This window comes from Lepus europaeus, chromosome 17, assembly GCF_033115175.1.
Source record: "Lepus europaeus isolate LE1 chromosome 17, mLepTim1.pri, whole genome shotgun sequence".
NCBI classification, from domain to species: domain Eukaryota; kingdom Metazoa; phylum Chordata; class Mammalia; order Lagomorpha; family Leporidae; genus Lepus; species Lepus europaeus.
The window spans coordinates 8,874,961-8,894,957 of NC_084843.1; the positions used below are offsets into that span (position 1 = coordinate 8,874,961).

At 51.9% G+C, this 19,997-nt stretch overlaps 1 protein-coding gene across 2 annotated transcripts; it reads left to right on the forward strand.

Annotated features, from left to right (window-relative positions):
- The first annotated feature begins 2,557 nt into the window (after positions 1-2,557).
- On the forward strand, positions 2,558-19,471 carry NSMCE4A (NSE4 homolog A, SMC5-SMC6 complex component). Of its 2 annotated transcripts, XM_062214257.1 has the most exons (11): positions 2,558-2,840; positions 3,210-3,287; positions 5,242-5,372; positions 7,801-7,952; positions 9,695-9,794; positions 10,617-10,707; positions 11,865-11,959; positions 13,816-13,864; positions 14,695-14,786; positions 14,872-14,952; positions 18,471-18,760. In XM_062214257.1, the coding sequence occupies exons 1-10, from the start codon at positions 2,573-2,575 to the stop codon at positions 14,938-14,940; spliced, it is 1,125 nt and encodes a 374-aa protein (XP_062070241.1). In that variant the 5' UTR covers positions 2,558-2,572; the 3' UTR covers positions 14,941-14,952; positions 18,471-18,760. The 2 variants fall into 2 exon arrangements, with proteins under 2 accessions (XP_062070241.1, XP_062070243.1); XM_062214259.1 differs by lacking the exons at positions 11,865-11,959; positions 13,816-13,864 and having other exon boundaries at positions 18,471-19,471.
- Positions 19,472-19,997: the final 526 nt, after the last annotated feature.

A 19,997-nucleotide genomic window follows, 5' to 3' on the forward strand; every position in this document is an offset into this window, starting at 1 on the left:
GCACCTGGGTTAATGTGAAGCTTGTAATCTATGTCCCACGTATGATTTAGGCCGTACCTGGGTTAATGCAAGAAGCGGATCTCAAAAAATTGATAAGAACATTAAGAAGTTCTCAAAAACAAATTCTTGAACTACAGAAATCCTTAATGGACAAGATAGAAAACCTCTCTCATGAAAATGAAATATTAAGGAGGAATCAAAATGAAATGAAACAACTAGTAGAACAAGAAACCGTGGTAGTGACCAGAAATCATAATGAAATGAAGAATTCAATAGATCAAATGACAAACACATTAGAGAGCCTTAAAAACAGAATGGGCGAAGCAGAAGAGAGAATATCAGACTTAGAAGACAGAGAACAGGAAAGGAAACAGGCAAACCAAAGAAAAGAAGAAGAAATTAGAAATCTAAAAAATATTGTCGGGAATCTACAGGATACTATTAAAAAACCCAACATTCGGGTTCTAGGAGTTCCTGAAGGCATGGAGAGGGAGAAAGGATTAGAAGGCATTTTCAGTGAGATACTAGCAGAAAATTTCCCAGGTTTGGAGAAGGACAGAGGCATCTTAGTACAGGAAGCTTATAGAACCCCTAATAAACATGACTAAAAGAGATCATCACCACGACATGTTGTAATCAAACTCACCACAGTGAAACATAAAGAAAAGATTCTAAAAGGTGCAAGAAAGAAACGTCAGATTACTCTTAGAGGATCTACAATTAGACTGACAGCAAACTTCTCATCAGAAACCCTACAAGCTAGAAGGGAATGGCGAGACATAGCCCAGGTACTAAGAGAGAAAAACTGCCAGCCCAGAATACTATATCCTGCAAAGCTCTCATTTGTGAATGAAGGTGAAATTAAGACTTTTCATAGCAAACAGAAACTGAAAGAATTTGTTGCCACTCATCCTGCCCTGCAAAAGATGCTTAAAGACGTGTTACACACAGAAACACAGAAACATGGTCACCAATATGAAAGAAGGTAAAGGAAGGAAACCTCACAGCAAAAGATCACAGGAAGCTCAATTTCTCTTTGACATAGAATTAAACTCTGATGCTCTGTTAAAGCAATGTGTTAAAGTAATCTATTATGTTCTCTTGATGTCTGTTAAATTCTAATTGTTCAAAAACAGCTGAATTTTTATTAAGAGCTATGGGTTACTTAAATATGTGCTTATTTTCAAAGATTTGAAGAATCACCTTGTAACAATGATCAAATTTGGTCTATGTTATGTCATGATATTAAGGAATCTTATTTCAAGCAGATATTTTGGATTTTGAGCCTTCTTGGCATTCTTGACAGGCATTCAAAAAAATCAAAGTTTCAAACAATCTGGACTCTAAAATTTTCAAAATTTTCAAGTGGAAAGTTCCAGAAATAACTCCAGTGTTTTAAGTTGCATGCCATTCCAAGCAATGTGCTGACATCTTGTACTGCCCTGTCCCACCTGAGGTGTGAATTAACCCTTGGCCTGGCGTATCCACACTGTATACCCTACCCTTCCTTTAGTTGCTTAGTAACTACCTTGGTTATCAGATGCACTGTCAGTTATCATAGCGCTTGTGTTCAAATAACTTTTACTTGAACTTTTGGGAAACATTTGCAACACAACCCAAAATGCATGGGTCAGAATTTATACTTTTATCTTTGAACCTATTGTGGATCTAATTCTGTATATACCTTCTTGAGCCCTTGAGGAGTTTTTTTTGTTTTTAAGAACATTTGAAAGGCAGAGAGAGAGAGAGAGAGAGGTCTTCCACCGGCTGGTTCACTCCCTAGCAACTGCAGACGCCAGGAGCCAGGAGCCTGGCGCTCCACCTGGCCTTACGTAGGTGCAGGGGCCGCAGGTTCTGCTTTGCCAGGCCCAGCAGCAGGGAGCGGGGTCGGAAGGGGGGCAGCTGGGACTGGGAGCGTGGCCTCCCTCTCGGTGGAGAACACGATGCGCAGGAAGACGGCAGCCGAGGCGCAGCCACGGAGGCCTGGCGGCCCAGGAGCACGGCTCCCGCGGTGCCCGAGCGCTGCTGCCGGCTGCCCCGCGCGTCTGTGCCCAGCGAGGGGACGGGGCCGGCGCTGGGGGCGGCTCGGCGCTGGGCGGGGCTCGGCGCTGGGCGGGGCTCGGCGCTGGGCGGGGCTCGGCGCTGGGCGGGGCTCGGCGCTGGGGGCGGCTCGGCGCTGGGCGGGGCTCGGCGCTGGGCGGGGTTCGGCGCTGGGCGGCTCCGCGCTGGGCGGGGCTCGGCGCTGGGGGCGGCTCGGCGCTGGGCGGGGCTCGGCGCTGGGCGGGGCTCGGTGCTGGGCGGGGCTCGGCGCTGGGGGCGGCTCGGCGCTGGGCGGGGCTCGGCGCTGGGGGCGGCTCGGCGCTGGGGGCGGCTCCGCGCTGGGGGCGGCTCCGCGCTGGGCGGCTCCGCGCCGGGCCCGGGCGGCCCTCGCCGGCCTCCCGCCACAGGCGTCGCTGTGCGCCCGCGCCCGCCGGGAGCCGCGTTCGCGGGCAGCGGGCGCTCGCGCCGAGCCCGGCTTTCAGTTTCTGGCGCGAACTTCCGCCGTCCCGAAGTTGCACGGCCAATTGGCGCGATGTCCGGCGACAGCAGCGGCCGCCGGCCCGAGGGCCGGGGCCGGGGCCGGGACCCGCACCGCGATCGCACCCGCTCCCGCTCGCGGTCCCCGCTGTCGCCCGCGTCCCGCCGCCGCGAGGCCCCGGAGCGCCCGAGCCTGGACGAGACGGAGCCGTCGGACTCCGGGGACGAGATGATGGACCCGGCCAGCCTGGAGGCGGAGACGGACCACGGCCTGTGCCGCCAGATCCGCCATCAGTACCGGGCGCTCATCAACTCCGTGCAACGTAAGGCGGCGGCGCGGGCCCGCGCGGGCGGGGAGAGGCGAGGGGCGGCGGCGGGCGCGGGCCCGGGCGGCGCCGCCTCGGCCCGGCCGCGGGCGCCCGCGCTTCCTGGCGGGACCCGGGCTGCGGCTCCCCGGAGGGCCGGGGCGGCCCGGGCGGGACGCGGAGCCTGCGCCTGGCCCTGCGTGCGGTGGCCTGCGGGCCCCGCCGCGCGCCGTCCGGTGCTCGGGCCCCTCCCCGGGGCTGGGCCCTCTCCGAGGCCTCCTGGCTGCAGAGATGTTCGGGGAAACCCCCGGGGGCGGGGGTCGCGGCTGTGCCGCCGCAGGGGCCACACTGTCAACTCCTGCTCACTGCGTTTTTATTCTCGAATAGAAAACCGGGAGGATATACTGAACGCCAGCGACAAGTTAACGGAGGTCCTCGAGGAGGCCAACACGCTGTTCAATGAAGGTGATTCGTCCTTCTCCATCTCCTGTGTCCTAGGGTCATTTTAACTGGCTTTCTGTAAGAGCCGATGTACCAGCGTCAGGCAGCTGCCGCGTTTACATGGAGCTCCCCCGGTTTGGGGGCTTTCATTGTGCACCTGCCATTTGCCCAGCCTAAAACTGAGAGCTCCAGGTGAAACCCCGGGGGTGGGTGCCGACCCCTGATCCAAGTCCGAGTCCTCTTCGTTTGTTGAATGGCTGGGGTACGGAATCCAGCCTGTTACTTTCCCTGGCCGCCTCCCAGCTCCTTGCTGTTGGGCCTCCTGTCCCCTCTGCTGGTCTGCAGGGTGCCTGCCTACAGGTGCACCTGCTGAGTGCCCGTGAGACAGGGAGCAGGCCTGATGGAGCTAGGAGCTGCAGCAGTGGTCTGTGTTCAGCCACAGGAGAGGTGCGGTGGGCTCTCTGGGGGCTGTGTGTTGGAGCCTGGGACAGCCACCCAGAGCGCTGACCCCTGGGGCCCTCTCCCACTCTGTGCCAGGCGGAAAGCAGATGGCAGACAGGCACAGTGGAAAACAGGAGTCTGTGGAACCTGTGCTGCGCTGGCACCACAGCTCCTCATGGTCTCCCAGGACGGGTGTTTATTTCTAGTCGTTTCCTGGGATGGCCACGGTTCCTCGATGAACCCTTTTCTCCACGGTTTCTGGGTCGTGTTGGGTGAATCTCGTCACAGCCTTCAGGAACTAAGCCTCTCTCTCCTGCTTAAACCCCACCCTCTGAGCCTCGCCTTCTCCCCCAGCCTGGACTGCTGTCCAGCTCCTCTCTGTTAATGCTCAACTGTCCGCTGCCTTGACCTGTGCAGCGCATCTCATCAGCTTTGTCCACATACCCTCCCCCTGCTCGGCTGTTTCTGGTGTTCCAAGCAACACGTTGAAGGCAAAGTGATTCACTCAGCTGGGCCCTGGGAGTCACTCAGCCTGCAGAATTCTGACCGCTTGGCGTCCGTGGGTCTCAGTTCCCTGGTGACCGAGATGTCTCCCCTGAGCTGACATTGGCCGTGAGTGCCATGTGGCTGATGGGCCGGGGGAGAGCTGGGCTAGAGCCCGCTGGTGCAGCACCTGCGTCCACCACGTTCCTCCCGTGGCCACTCCCCCAGGGACTTTCCCGAGGTGAAGATGCAGACTGGAGGTGGCAGGCTCTCCGGCCACCTCGGGGCTGCTTCTGTGAGCCTTGGAGCCAGCCCTGCGCTGGCATTTGTGTGTTTGTATTGATGTGTGTGTTTGTGGGTTCCCCTGTTGGGCCTCTTCCTGGCTCCCTTTAGCACCCCCCTTTGCAGGGGTTCCCACAGGGCTGTCTCACAGTCTCTTACCCTCTCTGAGCCCGGTTGAGCCAGGGCCACCTCCCCTTGAGCATCCAGCTTGCCTGCCCCATTCCCCTCCGAGCTTCTTCCATAGCGGACCCTAAATCCCACGTCCTCTTTAGACCTTTCTTGAGCGTCTGTCCTCGGGTCACTCCCTCCTGCCCGTGGACTGCTGGTTTGGGGGTTAGCTGTGCTGCCGTGTGCAGGATGCCTGCCCCACACATAACCACGCATCCACTCGGGCCTCCCTGACTGCTGGTGTCGCACACACACTGGGCATTTGACTTGATGGGCCTCAGTATGGGCAACGGTGATTGGAATGGGTTAGCTGAGGCCGAGGGAAAAGCCAGAGTGAGAGGTGTGCGCACGTCTTCGTCAGCTGGCCGTGCGGTTGCAGGTCAGCTGCCGGGGCGTGGACAGCAGGCAGCAGGCTGGGTTTGTGAAGACTGGCAGCCTGCGCTGGAAACGGGGAGCTGAGCATGGGAGCCAGTTTTAGGCCACTTCTCAGCCTGGAGACTGGTCCAGTGGGAAATCTGATTTAAGCGGTGGGAAACTTAGGGCAGATCTCTGCGTGGATCCTGCAGGTTCTGTAACGTGTCTGTTTTCCTCCTTTGTCGGGTAGTGTCCCGGGCAAGAGAAGCAGTCCTCGACGCGCATTTTCTTGTTCTGGCCTCGGACTTGGGCAAAGAGAAAGCGAAGCAGCTGCGCTCGGATCTGAGCTCGTTCGACATGTTACGATACGTTGAGACTCTAGTAAGTGCACGGCTCTCTGTCTTCCCGAGAAATGTCTGATCGGTCCCGTGCTGTATAATGATCTACTTTGCTTATATCAATATTCATTTCCTTTGCCTCCCCAAATCCTGCTTTTTGGGCCTCAGGGTCCTCTGAAGAGATTGGATTAGATGACGGAAGTAGAGCCGTGTGGTGCAGGATTGGGTGGGAGCTTAGAGTGGTCTGAGCATCTCTGCATTCTGTTTAAGACTCTGGAGTGCTACAGATGTTTACAGACCACGTTTTAGTTCATACGTGTTCTGGGTCAATCTCAGTGACCTGGAACCTGTGTGCTGAGCTGCGCAGAAGCCTGGGGAAGGGCATGTTCTGTCTTTGAGAATATGTCAGAACCGCACAAATCCGGTCTTATTCATCCTTCTTTGTCTTTTAAGTTTGAATACTTGTTACTTGAAATTCTTTATAACTTTTCCTTGATGGATTTACCAAAAAAAGAGACTGACCTTGTATCCTACCATATTAAAAAAAGAGAGAGAGAGAAAGAGAGAGAGGTACATGTATAGAGACAGAGATCTTCCATCTGCTGGTTTGCTCTACAAATATCAGAGTTGGTCCAGACCCAAGCGAGGAGCCTGGGACTTAATCAAAGTCTCCCATGTGGGTGGCAGGGACCTAAATACTTGAGTTGTCACTTGCTGGCTGCCCCCTAGGCTGCACGTGATCAGGAAGCCAGACCTGGAAGCAGAGCGGGGACTCAAACCCAGGTGCTCTGATACTGGGGGTGGATGTCCCGAGTGGCATCTTACCACTGAGCCAGACACCTGCCCCCTTGTCTGTTTTTGATTCTACCCTGAGGCAGCCTGTGTCCTGGCACTTGATTCAAACATTGAATTTCTGTCGTTGTGTCACTTGGTTATTGAAAAGGTTTAGTACTATGACATCTAAACCGGATAAAGTATTTGTAAAGGCATGAGGCACACAGTTTCCAATTTGTAGTTTTTAAAACCTTTTGTGAAGTGAAGCCGGCGCCACGGCTCAACAGGCTAATCCTCCACCTTGCGGCGCCGGCACACCGGGTTCTAGTCCCAGTCGGGGCACCAGAATCTGTCCTGGTTGCCCCTCTTCCAGTCCAGCTCTCTGCTGTGGCCCGGGAAGGCAGTGGAGGATGGCCCAAGTGCTTGGGCCCTGCACCCGCATGGGAGACCAGGAGAAGCACCTGGCTCCTGGCTTCAGATTAGCGCAGTGCGCTGGCCGCAGCAGCCATTGGAGGGTGAACCAACGGCAAAAGGAAGACCTTTCTCTCTGTCTCTCTCTCTCACTGTCCACTCTGCCTGTCAAAAAAAAAAAAAAAAAGATTTGTGAAGTGAAACACATTTAGGAAAATGCACACTCATCAGAGTGGCTGTATATTGGGTATTTTTAAAAATTACTATTTATGAGATAAAGCTCTGTACTTATGCATCAAAAATAAATTCCTGAAGTCCTAAAGTATTACTTGCAAAACTTTAAATGAATGGCTGGTCAAATGTCTTGCTACGAGGGTGCCATGCTAGGAGCGGCGGGCAAGGGTAGAGCAGCGCTGACCAGGCCCTCTGACCAGGCTCTGGCTGCCTTTCTCCTCTTCAGTTTGTTTGTCTTCAATAGGGTTATGTTCCCATGGGCTTTGTGATTATGGTTTCTATATGATACGGCCATCGTGCCTTGGTAACTCCTAGGTACTTTACAGTATAATGTAATAAACGTGTCCTTTCATAAAAGTAAATTCAGTACAATGCATTTTCTGGAAGGTAGAATTGCTTAACTTCCACCGGTCCTGCCCTGGAAGGCACTTTTAAAACGAGCTGAGCTCTTGCTGCTGCTAAGCAGGTGGGAGGCTCGCTGAAACCCAAGGTCTGAAAGCCAGCTCCACCCCGCTGGCTCTGTCCTGTAGCTTCTGTAGGTTTGTGCTGGTTGAGCTGGGCTGAGAACTGGACAGCCTGGGGTGCAGGCGTTCCCAGGGGGCCTAGTTCTGGCGTCCCTGCACCCCAGCCTGCCAGAGGCTGCCTGGAGCAGGGCTTCTCAGCCTGGGCACTGTTGACCCTGTGGGCCCCAGGTGACTCTCCTGTGCCCCGAGGGTGTTGAGCAGCCCCCCAGCCTCTCCCAGTGGATGCCTTCAGGTATGGCCGAAAGACCCCTGTGGGCAGTAAGAGCCTGGTGGAGAACCAGTGGTCTGAGTCATGTCGCTTCCCACCGAAAGAAAAGCTCTGAGTGCACGGGAGAGTATTTTCTGACCTTGGAAAACAGGCGTTTCTGTGTGAAATGATGTGTAGGAGGAGAAATCTGGCCAGCGCAGCAAGACCCCGAAAATAGCCTTGTCCTCTGGCACTGGAAAGGTTTAGAGATGCGGATTGTTGAATGTGGTGAATGCTCGCGGCTTAACTGGGGTTTTTTTGTCTTCCTTCGTTTTTTGTAGCTGACACATATGGGTGTAAATCCACTAGAAGCTGAAGAACTCATCCGTGATGAAGATAGTTCTGATTTTGAATTCATAGTCTATGACTCCTGGAAAATATCAGGCAAAACAGCAGAAAACACCTTTAATAAAACCCATACATTCCACTTTCTGTAAGATTACTTTAAAAATCCGACAGACTAGCCATTTGTAAAGCTTACGCTGTTTTTTCTCGTAGGGACAAAGATGATTTGGTAGTGTGGTGGTGACAGCCCTGACGCCGGTGCTCGGCGCCTTCCTACACTTTGATTGCAAAGCCCATAAACTCTCCACAGGGAGGGGAAGCTAAAGGATCCCGCTTCCTGGCTTACCATCCTTGTTTGAGTGTCTTTGAGATCTTGGGGCGGGAGGACACGGGTGCACCTGCTAAGGCTGTCTTGCCATGTCAGGCATCCCATTGGGCGGTCACTCACCTATATGTGAAGACTACTCAAGCCCTTGTCCAAACATACACTGCCCAGCTCTGTTTGTGGATACGGCCCTGGTTTTAAGACAAGTTTTTCTTGGTAGTCACGTGAAATTTTCTTCTGTCTTCCTAGCTGAGGGACGCCTGGCGGAACCAAAACCAGCTCTCTTGGTGGTTTTTTGTAAGGCAGCCTGCAGTTCCCAGTAGATGCTTCGTTCAAAGGAAACTGTCCCTCTTGTTTCCGTCCTTTCCTCCGTAACGGTCTACCTCCTGGACGTTTGTCTTTTCTGATCGGCCTCTGTAAACTTCCTGAGATGCGAGGTGTCTCCTTGGCAGGCTTCTGTGGAAGTGGCAGGGCTGTGGTGTGGGCCAGGCCTCCGGTCCTCCCCAGCCTTAGGTCTCAGGGGCTGAGAGCCGTTGCAAATATTACGAGAAAATGACCAGACCTCTTTAGGATAAAAATCCAGGTCTTTGTTATTTTGCCGTTGAGTGTTGAGGTCTGTCGTGAATCCTGGGATCTAAAGATGGAGCCTTAAGCTTCATCTCAGCCCCCAGCCCCGCTTCTCGCCACAGGACAGTTCTGAGTGTGGCCTCGTACTCGCTTGCCACTCAGTCTCCAATGTCCTTTCCCTCTGGTGAGGTTTACTTAGCCCAAAGGCGCCCCCCGAGAAGCCCCCAGGACCTTCTTCAGCAGTGGTCTTAGCAGTGTAGGATCAGGTTTCCCAGCAGGGTCTCTCCTCTGTCTGTCCGGACCCTGTTCCGGCACTCGAGGATCTGCCGTATTCTGTGGAAATGGATCTGTGTGTGTGAATGTCTGTCCAGCTACACCTGTGCTTTCGTCTCAAGTGTAGGGAGATGAAATCTGTACACATGTAATAGTTATGTCCTATGAATATATGTTATGTAAATACATATCATAAACATAGCCCTGGGTCCATAGTCTTGGGGCCTTGATCTCTGCACGATGCATCTCGCACTGCACGTAGCCCGAGTCTGCCTTGGGGCTTTTGGCCAGGAGGAAGGTGGAGAGAGTCCAGGAGGAAAAAGGCTTGTGGCCTCTGCTTGACCCGTTACCCTGGCAGGCGTGGTCTCAGCCCTGGCGCCTCCAGATCGAAGGCCTTCGACCCCCGGAGCTGCCCTCTTCTCCTTCCCCACCCTCTTCCTTGCCCTTGTCTCAGAAATGGGCTAGAACAGAGACTCCAGGCCAGCAGGCAGACTTCCCAGGCATGGTCGCAGGCTTGCTGTACAGAGAGCAGGCGTTTGTGTTTGAGCAAAGCTCGTAGGGACAAGAAAAGGTGTCACGAAGCTCACCGAGAAGGAAGCTCTGCCATCAGCCCGCACGGCACCCACGCTGGTCTGAACGTGCCTGCACCAGGACGACCACTCTTAGTTAGTGGAATTAGCTTCCTGACAAGGCAAGCAAAGACATGAAAGCATGTTTCTCATTAGGTTGGGTTCAATACAAGGAGAGTGCCCTGTGCCAAAGCCGCGCGTCGATCGTCCAAGGAAAGTTCGCATGATAGAAGAGCAGCGAGCGATGCCTGCCGAGGTTCGTTCTCCTGAAGTTAACTCTGTAAAACGATGAAAGTGAAGATAGCCCCTGTAGTTGGCCATCTCTTCAAAGCCTTTCAGGCAGGGCTTAGTGTCTGTTGCATAGTCATTGAAGCCTTTGCATATTTTATTGGGTTGGCCACTCGCCCTTCATTCATTTCTGTAGTTTTCATTGGTTCTTCTGAACGAGGATTTGTCAACCCCAGCACCATCAACGTTTAGGCTGGGTAATTCCTTGTTGCAGGGAGCTGTCCCGGGCACTGTAGGATGTAGGTGCCGACAACAATCCTCCTCGTGGCTGTGCCAACCAAAAATGCCGCCAGGTGCTTAGCCAGATGTTCCCTGGGGGTGCGGGAGGGCAGTCAAAGTCACGCCCCACTGAGATCCTCTGCTGCAGAATTTTCCTTTTGGATTTTGCTGTTTTATGTTCAACCTGCAGATGGCTGATTGGGTACTGATACTCTTCTGTTAAGAAATAATACAAATAGTCTTCAGACAGTTCCTGGAAAAGGTGTAGTGTGAAAAAACTACACATGGATTTCAAAATTTTTTTGCAACAAACTTAACTTAGATTTTAATTCCATTTTCTTTGAAATTTTTGAAGTCCCCTCCTCCATTTGAAAATGTGGCTAAGACTAGAAAATGTTCTCTTGAACGGTAAAGTTCAAGATAGGGATGAAAACTGCTAGCAGTCTCCAAGAGAAGACGCTCAGAGGAGTTTGGGCCAGCAAGAGGGAGGAGAAGGTTATTAACCGGCAAGTGAGTTTCTCAGTCAGCTTGGTAATGACTTGGTTTTTTTTTTTTTTTTTTTTTTTTCCAGTTAAAAAGAATGGAAGAATCTCATCAAGAAGCAACAGAAAAAGAAGTGGAGCGAATCCTGGGGCTGTTACAGACATATTTTCGAGAAGACCGTGAGTATGGCACCATATGGAAAGTGGAGCAGCTTGTGTTGGTCAGATGGGTCACTTCCAGTGAGACTATTTTTATTTAAAAGGCATTTTTTGCAGTTCTATATAATGTTTGAATCATTTTGGTTCTTTCTTGGCATATGTATTTATTAAAGATTTATTTTATTTATTTGAAAGGCAGAGTTAGAGATGAAGAGACAGAGATCTTCCATATGCTGGTTCAATCTCTAAACGGTTGCAATGGCTTGGGCTGGGCCAGGCTGAAGCCAGGAGCCTAGAACGCCATCTGGGTCTACCATGTGGGTGGCAGGGGCCCAAACATGTGGGCCATATTCTGTTTTCCCGAGCACATTAGCAGGGAGTTGGATCAGAACTAAAGCAGTTGGGACTAGAACCAGTGCCCATATGGGATGCCGACATTGTAGGTGGTGGCTTAACCTGCTGTACCACAACGCTACCTGCTGTGCCCCTCTGCATACGTATCTATGAGGCTTCTCTTGTATAGAATTCCCATGTGAGAACATTGGTGAATTGTTCATTTTTATCTTTAAAAGATAGGATTTTTTTCTGTTGCAAAATAAAATGTGTCATAAAGTGAGACAAATAAGACAAATAAGAAAGCTTGTTCTACCGCCTCCTCTCACTCCCCAGAGGAAGCCGCTTGTAAAACACGTGTGTATTTCAGATTGTTTCCTTCCATTTGTGGGTTTTTTTGGCTTTTCCCCAAGCTAACCCTAAAACGTGCGTTCTTCTGCCATGTGGCTCTTCCATGTGCACTGCCCTGCAGTCCGTGGACAGCTTCCTTGATCTGTCTAGTGGTCCCCCTGCTCTGCCTCTGTCACAGATGCCCTAACTGAGCTCTCTGAGTGGACGAGTAATTCCTGGGTATCAGTGGCTCTGCCGCTCAGTGGCACGTCGTGGGGTGTCGCTTTGTGCGCTGTGGGACAGCCTGTTTGAGGGCTGCCAGGTCGGTGGGCACCCCTCTTTTTAACAGAGATACCATGTTGACCTTCTGAGAGCTGCACTGATTGGCACCCCACAGCAGGAAGAGTGCTCATCTCTTTGATGTCTTTGGCTCATGCTAGGGAACATTGGTCTTACTGATGAGCAAAAATTGTTTTTCCTGTGTTGAAGAATTTTTTTTTCTCATTTGTCTATAGCTGATACTCCAATGTCCTTCTTTGACTTTGTGGTTGATCCACATTCTTTCCCCCGGACGGTAGAAAACATCTTTCATGTTTCCTTCATTATACGGGTAAGATTTAGGGTTCTCTCTCTAATTGCTTCTTCTTCTTCTTCTTTTTTTTTTTTTTTTAAGATTTATTTATTTGTAAGAGGCAGAGAGAGAGAGAAAGAGAGGTCTTCCATCCGCTGGTTCACTCCCCAGATGGCCACAATGGACTCATCCAAAGTCAGGAGCTTCTTCTGGGTCTCCCACATGGGTGCAGGGGCCCAAGGACTTGGGCCATCTTCCACTGCTTTCCTAGACCATGGCAGAGAGCTGGGTCGGAAGTGGAGCAGCTGGGACTTGAACTGGCACCTGTATGGGATGCCGGCACTACAGGAGGTGCTTTACCTGCTGTAACACAGTGCCGGCCCCTCTTTACGCCTCTCAAAGGCTGCACGATGAAAGTGAAAGATGGGAACTAGCAGCGGGATCCGTGCTAACCAGCATTTAGTGTGGACTCAGTGCAGCAAAACATTCATTGGCAGATTAGAAGAACGTGGCTAACAATCTGTGTGCTAGCTTTTATATTTTATAGATAAAGGCTGAGAATCCCTAATTTGGAAATCTGAAATGCTCCCAAATCTAAACCTCAGTGCAGACTTGATGCCACTCGTGGAAAATTCCACACAGTGAAGTTTTGTCTCATGGTGTCTAAAAATGTTTGAGATACTGTATCAGATTACCTTCAGGCTACGTGTTTAAGGTGCATGTGAAACATAAATGAATGGGTATTTAGATGTGGGTCCCATCCTCAAGATGCCTCATTATGTATATGCAGATACTCCAGAATGTGGGAAATAGAACACATTCTAGTCTTAAGCCTTTTGGGTTAGGGGTAGTCAACCTGAGTTTAGGGAAAGAATTGGCAAAATTTAAGTATGGAACTATAGACGTGACGTCAGTATGGTAAATGTTATATGAGAATATTACTTTCAAGAAATCGACATTGAAGGATTAGGGAGAGGAGGCAGACTGTACGTGGTCTTCAAATAATACAACAGAGCTAAGAGAGTGGTGAAGCACACGTACCAAAGCTAAGTGAATATGAGTGAAGGAGCATGGGAGCTCTTTACAGTCTTTTTATGTATGCATGTATGTATGTTTCTATTTGAAAGGCAGAGTTACAGATAGCCAGCTAGTGAGCGAGCAAGCGAGAGAGAAAGAAAGTAAGAGGGATTTTCCATCCACTGATTCACTCCCCAAATGGCCACAATTCCCCGGGGCTGGACCACACCGAAGCCAGGAGCTTCATCCAGGTCTCTCCCAGGGGTAGCAGGAGCCCAAGCTCTTGGCTCATCTGCTGCTGCTTTCCCAGGTATATCAGCGGAAGGCAGGATCAGGAGGAGAGAAGTTGCCCATGTGGGATGCCGGAGTCGCAGACAGCAACTTAACCCGCTGTGCCAAACACTGGGCCCCTTTAAAGTAGTCTTGTAGCTCTTGAAATTCAAAAGTTTCAAAATAGGTTTTAAAAACTATATTGCACTCAGAACTGTACTGTGGAAATGTGCTTTTTACAGTCGTTGGTTTTACATCAGCTTGCATCCTACACATGTGAGATGAATTTGATTTTAACCTTATACTTGTATTGACCAAAACATTGGCCGTTCATGGTCTCAGTGATAGAATTATGCATAACAAAATGCAGGGTATTCCAAACTGTGAATCAGGGAGCTACAGAGGCGGGACGGAGGCTGGGTTTGGGTCGGTGCTGGTTAGACCCTGAGAGGCCCTGTCAGGGGACGCTGGCCTGCAGCTGCTCCTCATTGTTTACGGGACATATTGATGATCTGAGATGCAGAATTGCTCAGTCATTTACTTCATCCAGTGCTTGTAAGTTTGAGTCTAGATATTGCCCAGCTCCTAAAAGCATGTGTTTGTTTTAGGATGGTTTTGCAAGAATAAGACTTGACCAAGACCGACTGCCAATAATAGGTAAATGATACTCTTTGGGAAATTCGTTTTGGAGAAAAAGTTGTTTGTTACAAGAGTTTATGAGATTTATCTCCCTAATTGTGAATGAGTTTTCATTGTAGGTAGCAAACTTAGAGTATTGTATGTTGTTCTGCTGGCTGAACATACTAGAAACAGGACCAAAGTTTAGAATTGCTGTGGAGTTATCTGTCATTGATTCAGTGTCTGCCGCTGCTGTAAGATTAGCCACAAAATGCTGTAACTCCCCTCAGATGCTAATATACAAAGTTTGTGATTGTATCCACTGTTTGAAGCTTGTCTTTTTTTTTTTTTTAAAGGATTTTTTATTTGTTTATTTGAGAGGTAGGGTTACAGAGAAAGAGAGACAAAGAGAGAGTTCCTCCATCTGCTAGTTCACTCCCCAAATGGCCGCTATGGCTGGAGCTGGGCCAATCTGAAGCCAGGAGCCAGAAGCTTCTTCTGGGTCTCCCACATGAGTGCAGGGGCCCAAGAGCTTGGGCCATCTTCCACTGCTTTGCCAGGCCATAGCAGAGTGCTGGATTGGAAGAGGAGCAACCAGGACCTGAACCGGTGCCCGTACAGGGTGCGGGCACCACATGTGGAGGCTTAGCCTACTACGCCACGGTGCTGGCCCTGATAATGAGTTTTGTTAAATTAGAGATTCGCAGCTACAATTGTATGATGGCAACTCACTAATGCATGGGATCCTAATGACTGTGTACTAGCCTAAGTGTTTTTCTCAGTTCAGGCTCCATTCCTATTACCATCAGCTTCTGTTCCAGTTACCTCTTCCGATTTGATAACCTTTGAAAATTCTGTCTTTCAAACAGAACCTGTTAGTAATGAAGAAAACGAGGAGATTGACCAGAACACCCAAATCAGGAATCAGGGGATCATAGCTCTGAGTTACCGGGACTGGGAGGTAAGCTGTGTTCCTGCTGCTGCGCAGGTGGGCCAGGCCTTGCTCTGCTCCCAGGGCGCAGACGCTCGCTCTTGCTTCCTGCCAGGAGATCGTGAGGACGTTTGAGATTTCTGAGCCTGTGATTGCTTCGGGCCAGAGCCAGCAGAGTGCTTGACAGGAGCGGAAGGTGAGCGCTCCCCTGGGGCAGCTGGGGTTTTGCCTCCCTGCAGGGCCCCACGTGTGTTAACTGGCGAGCAAGGCAGAGGCAAGGCAGTGGCTGGAAGATCCCATCCCAGGGTTGACTGCTTGGGTGTTCTTCAGAGATGCGGGGCAGTAGCACACGTGCCCACCATTCTGCCTGCTCCACACGATCTGCTTGTTTCCTATGTGCAAAGCAGAAAAGGGCGAGCACAGAGCTGCCTCAGAGTGACGTTGCTAAATGGGCATTTCTTTTTTTTTTTTTTTTTTTAATGAAATCCACTCAGGTGTTTTTAAGATTATTTTTTAAGGATTTATTTTATTTGAAAGGTAGTTGGTTCACTCCCCAAATGGCTGCAATGGCTGTGGCTCAGCCAGGCCAAAGCTAGGAACCAAGAGCTTCTTCCTGGTCTCCCATGTGCATGCAGGGGCCCAAGGGCTTGGGCCATTTTCTACTGCTTTCCCAGACGCATTAATAGGGAGCTGGATCAGAAGTGGAGCAGCCGGGACTTGAACCAGTGCCCACTTGGGATGCTGACACTGCAGGGGGAGGCTTAGCCTTCTACACCACAGTGCTGGCCCCGAATGGGAGTTTCTGAAATGGGAGTTGTGCTGTGAAATCTTCATTTTGATGACCGAGAATATTTTTTTGAAAGAACGTGTAGTTGTGCTCATTCTGTACTGCCGGTAGCCGTGGATGGGCAGTGGAAGAGATTCTGCTGGTTCTGCCCCCACTTTAAGATTTCTGGCATGTCTCTCAGTCCCACTCAGCACCTGTCCTGACCTCAGGTCACTCGGTCCCACTCAGCGCCTGTCCTTACCTCAGGTCACTCGGTCTCACTCAGCGCCTGTCCTTACCTCAGGTCTCTCAGTTCCACTCAGCGCCTGTCCTTACCTCCGGTCACTCGGTCCCACTCAGCGCCTGTCCTTACCTCCGGTCACTCGGTCCCACTCAGCGCCTGTCCTTACCTCAGGTCACCGGGTCCCACTCAGCGCCTGTCCTTACCTCAGGTCACTCGGTCCCACTCAGCGCCTGTCCTTACCTCAGGTCACTCGGTCCCACTCAGCGCCTGTCCTGACCTCAGGTCACTCGGTCTCACTCAGCGCCTGTCCTTACCTCAGGTCACTCGGTCCTACTCAGCGCCTGTCCTGACCTCAGGTCACTCGGTCTCACTCAGCGCCTGTCCTTACCTCAGGCGTGTCACTCGGTCCCACTCAGCGCCTGTCCTTACCTCAGGTCTCTCGGTCCCACTCAGCGCCTGTCCTTACCTCAGGTCACTCGGTCTCACTCAGCGCCTGTCCTTACCTCCGGTCACTCGGTCTCACTCAGCGCCTGTCCTTACCTCAGGTCTCTCAGTTCCACTCAGCGCCTGTCCTTACCTCCGGTCACTCGGTCCCACTCAGCGCCTGTCCTTACCTCCGGTCACTCGGTCCCACTCAGCGCCTGTCCTTACCTCAGGTCACCGGGTCCCACTCAGCGCCTGTCCTTACCTCAGGTCACTCGGTCCCACTCAGCGCCTGTCCTTACCTCAGGCGTGTCACTCGGTCCCACTCAGCGCCTGTCCTTACCTCAGGTCTCTCGGTCCCACTCAGCGCCTGTCCTTACCTCAGGTCACTCGGTCTCACTCAGCGCCTGTCCTTACCTCAGGTCTCTCAGTCCCACTCAGCGCCTGTCCTGACCTCAGGTCACTCGGTCTCACTCAGCGCCTGTCCTTACCTCAGGCGTGTCACTCGGTCCCACTCAGCGCCTGTCCTTACCTCAGGTCACTCGGTCCCACTCAGCGCCTGTCCTTACCTCAGGTCTCTCAGTTCCACTCAGCGCCTGTCCTTACCTCCGGTCACTCGGTCCCACTCAGCGCCTGTCCTTACCTCCGGTCACTCGGTCCCACTCAGCGCCTGTCCTTACCTCAGGTCACCGGGTCCCACTCAGCGCCTGTCCTTACCTCAGGTCACTCGGTCCCACTCAGCGCCTGTCCTTACCTCAGGCGTGTCACTCGGTCCCACTCAGCGCCTGTCCTTACCTCAGGTCTCTCGGTCCCACTCAGCGCCTGTCCTTACCTCAGGTCACTCGGTCTCACTCAGCGCCTGTCCTTACCTCAGGTCTCTCAGTTCCACTCAGCGCCTGTCCTTACCTCCGGTCACTCGGTCCCACTCAGCGCCTGTCCTTACCTCCGGTCACTCGGTCCCACTCAGCGCCTGTCCTTACCTCAGGTCACCGGGTCCCACTCAGCGCCTGTCCTTACCTCAGGTCACTCGGTCCCACTCAGCGCCTGTCCTTACCTCAGGTCACTCGGTCCCACTCAGCGCCTGTCCTGACCTCAGGTCACTCGGTCTCACTCAGCGCCTGTCCTTACCTCAGGTCACTCGGTCCCACTCAGCGCCTGTCCTGACCTCAGGTCACTCGGTCTCACTCAGCGCCTGTCCTTACCTCAGGCGTGTCACTCGGTCCCACTCAGCGCCTGTCCTTACCTCAGGTCACTCGGTCCCACTCAGCGCCTGTCCTTACCTCAGGTCACTCGGTCCCACTCAGCGCCTGTCCTTACCTCAGGCGTGTCACTCGGTCCCACTCAGCGCCTGTCCTTCCCTCAGGTCACTCGGTCCCACTCAGCGCCTGTCCTTACCTCAGGTCACTCGGTCCCACTCAGCGCCTGTCCTTCCCTCAGGTCACTCGGTCCCACTCAGCGCCTGTCCTTACCTCAGGTCACTCGGTCCCACTCAGCGCCTGTCCTTACCTCAGGTCTCTCAGTCCCACTCAGCGCCTGTCCTTACCTCAGGCGTGTCACTCGGTCCCACTCAGCGCCTGTCCTTACCTCAGGTCACTCGGTCCCACTCAGCGCCTGTCCTTACCTCAGGTCACCGGGTCCCACTCAGCGCCTGTCCTTACCTCAGGTCACTCGGTCTCACTCAGCGCCTGTCCTTACCTCAGGTCACTCGGTCCCACTCAGCGCCTGTCCTTACCTCAGGTCACTCGGTCCCACTCAGCGCCTGTCCTTACCTCAGGTCACCGGGTCTCACTCAGCGCCTGTCCTTACCTCAGGTCACCGGGTCTCACTCAGCGCCTGTCCTTACCTCAGGTCACTCGGTCCCACTCAGCGCCTGTCCTTACCTCAGGTCACTCGGTCTCACTCAGCGCCTGTCCTTACCTGTGTGTGTCTGTGAATGGGGATGGGTAGGGGGGGGCGGGAGAACTAAGTAATTGCTAATTTTCTTCTAGCTCAAATTTTATGTGATTTCTAAGAAATAAAGTGTTTTTAAAGGTATTTAGTGTAATCTCTTAAAATGTGCATCAATTAATTGAAATTTGGTTCTAAGAGAATTTATTTCTGTGAGAATATATTTTGAGGATTTTTAAAGAAGAGACAGATATAAGATATACAAAGTGGATTACTCTGGGCACTTCTCACCAAGGGAGGGTTACTTGTTGGATTTTATTTATGTATATTGTGTGAACTTGGAGCGATCATTTATTAACTGTTAACCAGTTATTCCCCCATCCCCTCTTTTTAGGACTCCAATGGATGGTGAAATCCGAAAAGGAAAGTAGCATGTATTGTATATATTGTATGATTACGCATTTTTAAAGGAACATTGTTTTTTGTAACATGTTAGCTTTTGATAGGTAATGAATTTGTCATAGTTGTCTTTGATTAAAGGAAACTCACTGCCATATTCACAGCTGGTTGTGGCTATCCTTCTTTTTCTGATCACAGGAGAGTTTCTCCTTTTCCCGGTCCTGTCCCCTGGAGAGCCCTGCCCCGTGGCTCACTGTGGGTCCTCTCCCGCTCCCGCTGTCAAGTTGCGAGTCAAGTCAACAACTAGGTGGTACCGTGTGGAACTGTTTGTATAGGCAGCCAGTGAAAGGTCGAGGATCCGTGGTTGCACAGTTCAGCCTGTGATGCACAGCCAGGAAGCAGTTCAGTCTCCTGGCAGGCGGGCTGGACCGCTTCGCCAGCAGCGCCATCACTGGACCCATCCTAACGTGCGCTACTCTCATCTCTGCTGGGCCTTGCGGTACTCTGGGTCTTCGGCAGTTCCTGCTCCCATTCCGCAGCATTTTCTTTTCCTGCTTTCTCCCTCCTTCCCTCTGGCCCGGGGGCAGGGGTGTCTGCTCCTGGAAGACTCTGGTCCATCAGTCATCCCAGCTGCTCTGTCTGCTGTTTGCTCGCCTCTCATCTTAAAATGAATTTGCTGTGACTCAAGTCACTGTCCCATCTCCTATTAAGTAAGAATCACTGGGCCCGGTGCTGTGGCTCAGCGGGTTAACGCCCTGGCCTCAAGCGCCGACATCCCATATGGGTGCTGGTTCTAGTTCCGGCTGCTCCTCTTCAGATCCAGCTCTCTGCTATGGCCTGGGAAAGCAGTAAAAGATGGCCCAAGTCCTTGGGCCCCTGCATCCGTGTGGGAGACCCGGAAGAAGCTCCTGGCTTCGGATCAGCGCAGTTCCAGCTGTTGCAGCCAACTGGGGAGTGAACCATCGGATGGAAGAACTCTCTCTTTCTGCCTCTCCTCTCTCTGTGTAACTCGACTTTCAAATAAATAAATAAATCTTTTAAAAAGTAAAAATCACTTGCTGTGGCCCCTTTTGTCAGTCCCCAGACCATTGCCCACCTACTGAGGGAGTCTGTGTCACACATGTGTGGTTCCTTTGCACATTGTTAAGTTCAGTGGTAAATGCTGCGCTTTGCCTTGTGGAAGTTTACACCTTGAGCTGTACGCCCTTGCTGACTGTCACTTTCCCTGGTTCCCCTTCGACTCTTTCTTTATATCATGAATAATCAAAACTTTGATACCTGAACTTCTTGAAGTAGCTACACATGTACGCATGTATGTAACCAATGACCAGTGACCTACTAGACAATATATGGGCTGTTTTAAACATGTGGAAGACAGTTGCCTCCCCCTTCCCCATCATCCCATCATCTTGAACCCCTTCTTTAATCAGTCGGTCATTCTCATCCATCCTGCCAGCCTACTTACTGCCACAGCCGTCCACCTGGTGTCACTCACTGCCTGTGTGTCCTTCACGTCTCTTCC

What these genes read in the sequence shown, in the direction of transcription:
- NSMCE4A (XM_062214257.1), top strand. Translation starts at nt 2,573, where the DNA reads ATGTCCGGCGACAGCAGCGGCCGCCGGCCCGAGGGCCGGGGCCGGGGC. An exon ending in CAACACGCTGTTCAATGAAG is followed by an intron (nt 3,288 to 5,241) that starts GTGATTCGTCCT and finishes TTTGTCGGGTAG; the next exon opens with TGTCCCGGGCAAGAGAAGCA. An exon ending in ACCCATACATTCCACTTTCT is followed by an intron (nt 7,953 to 9,694) that starts GTAAGATTACTT and finishes GTTTCTCATTAG; the next exon opens with GTTGGGTTCAATACAAGGAG.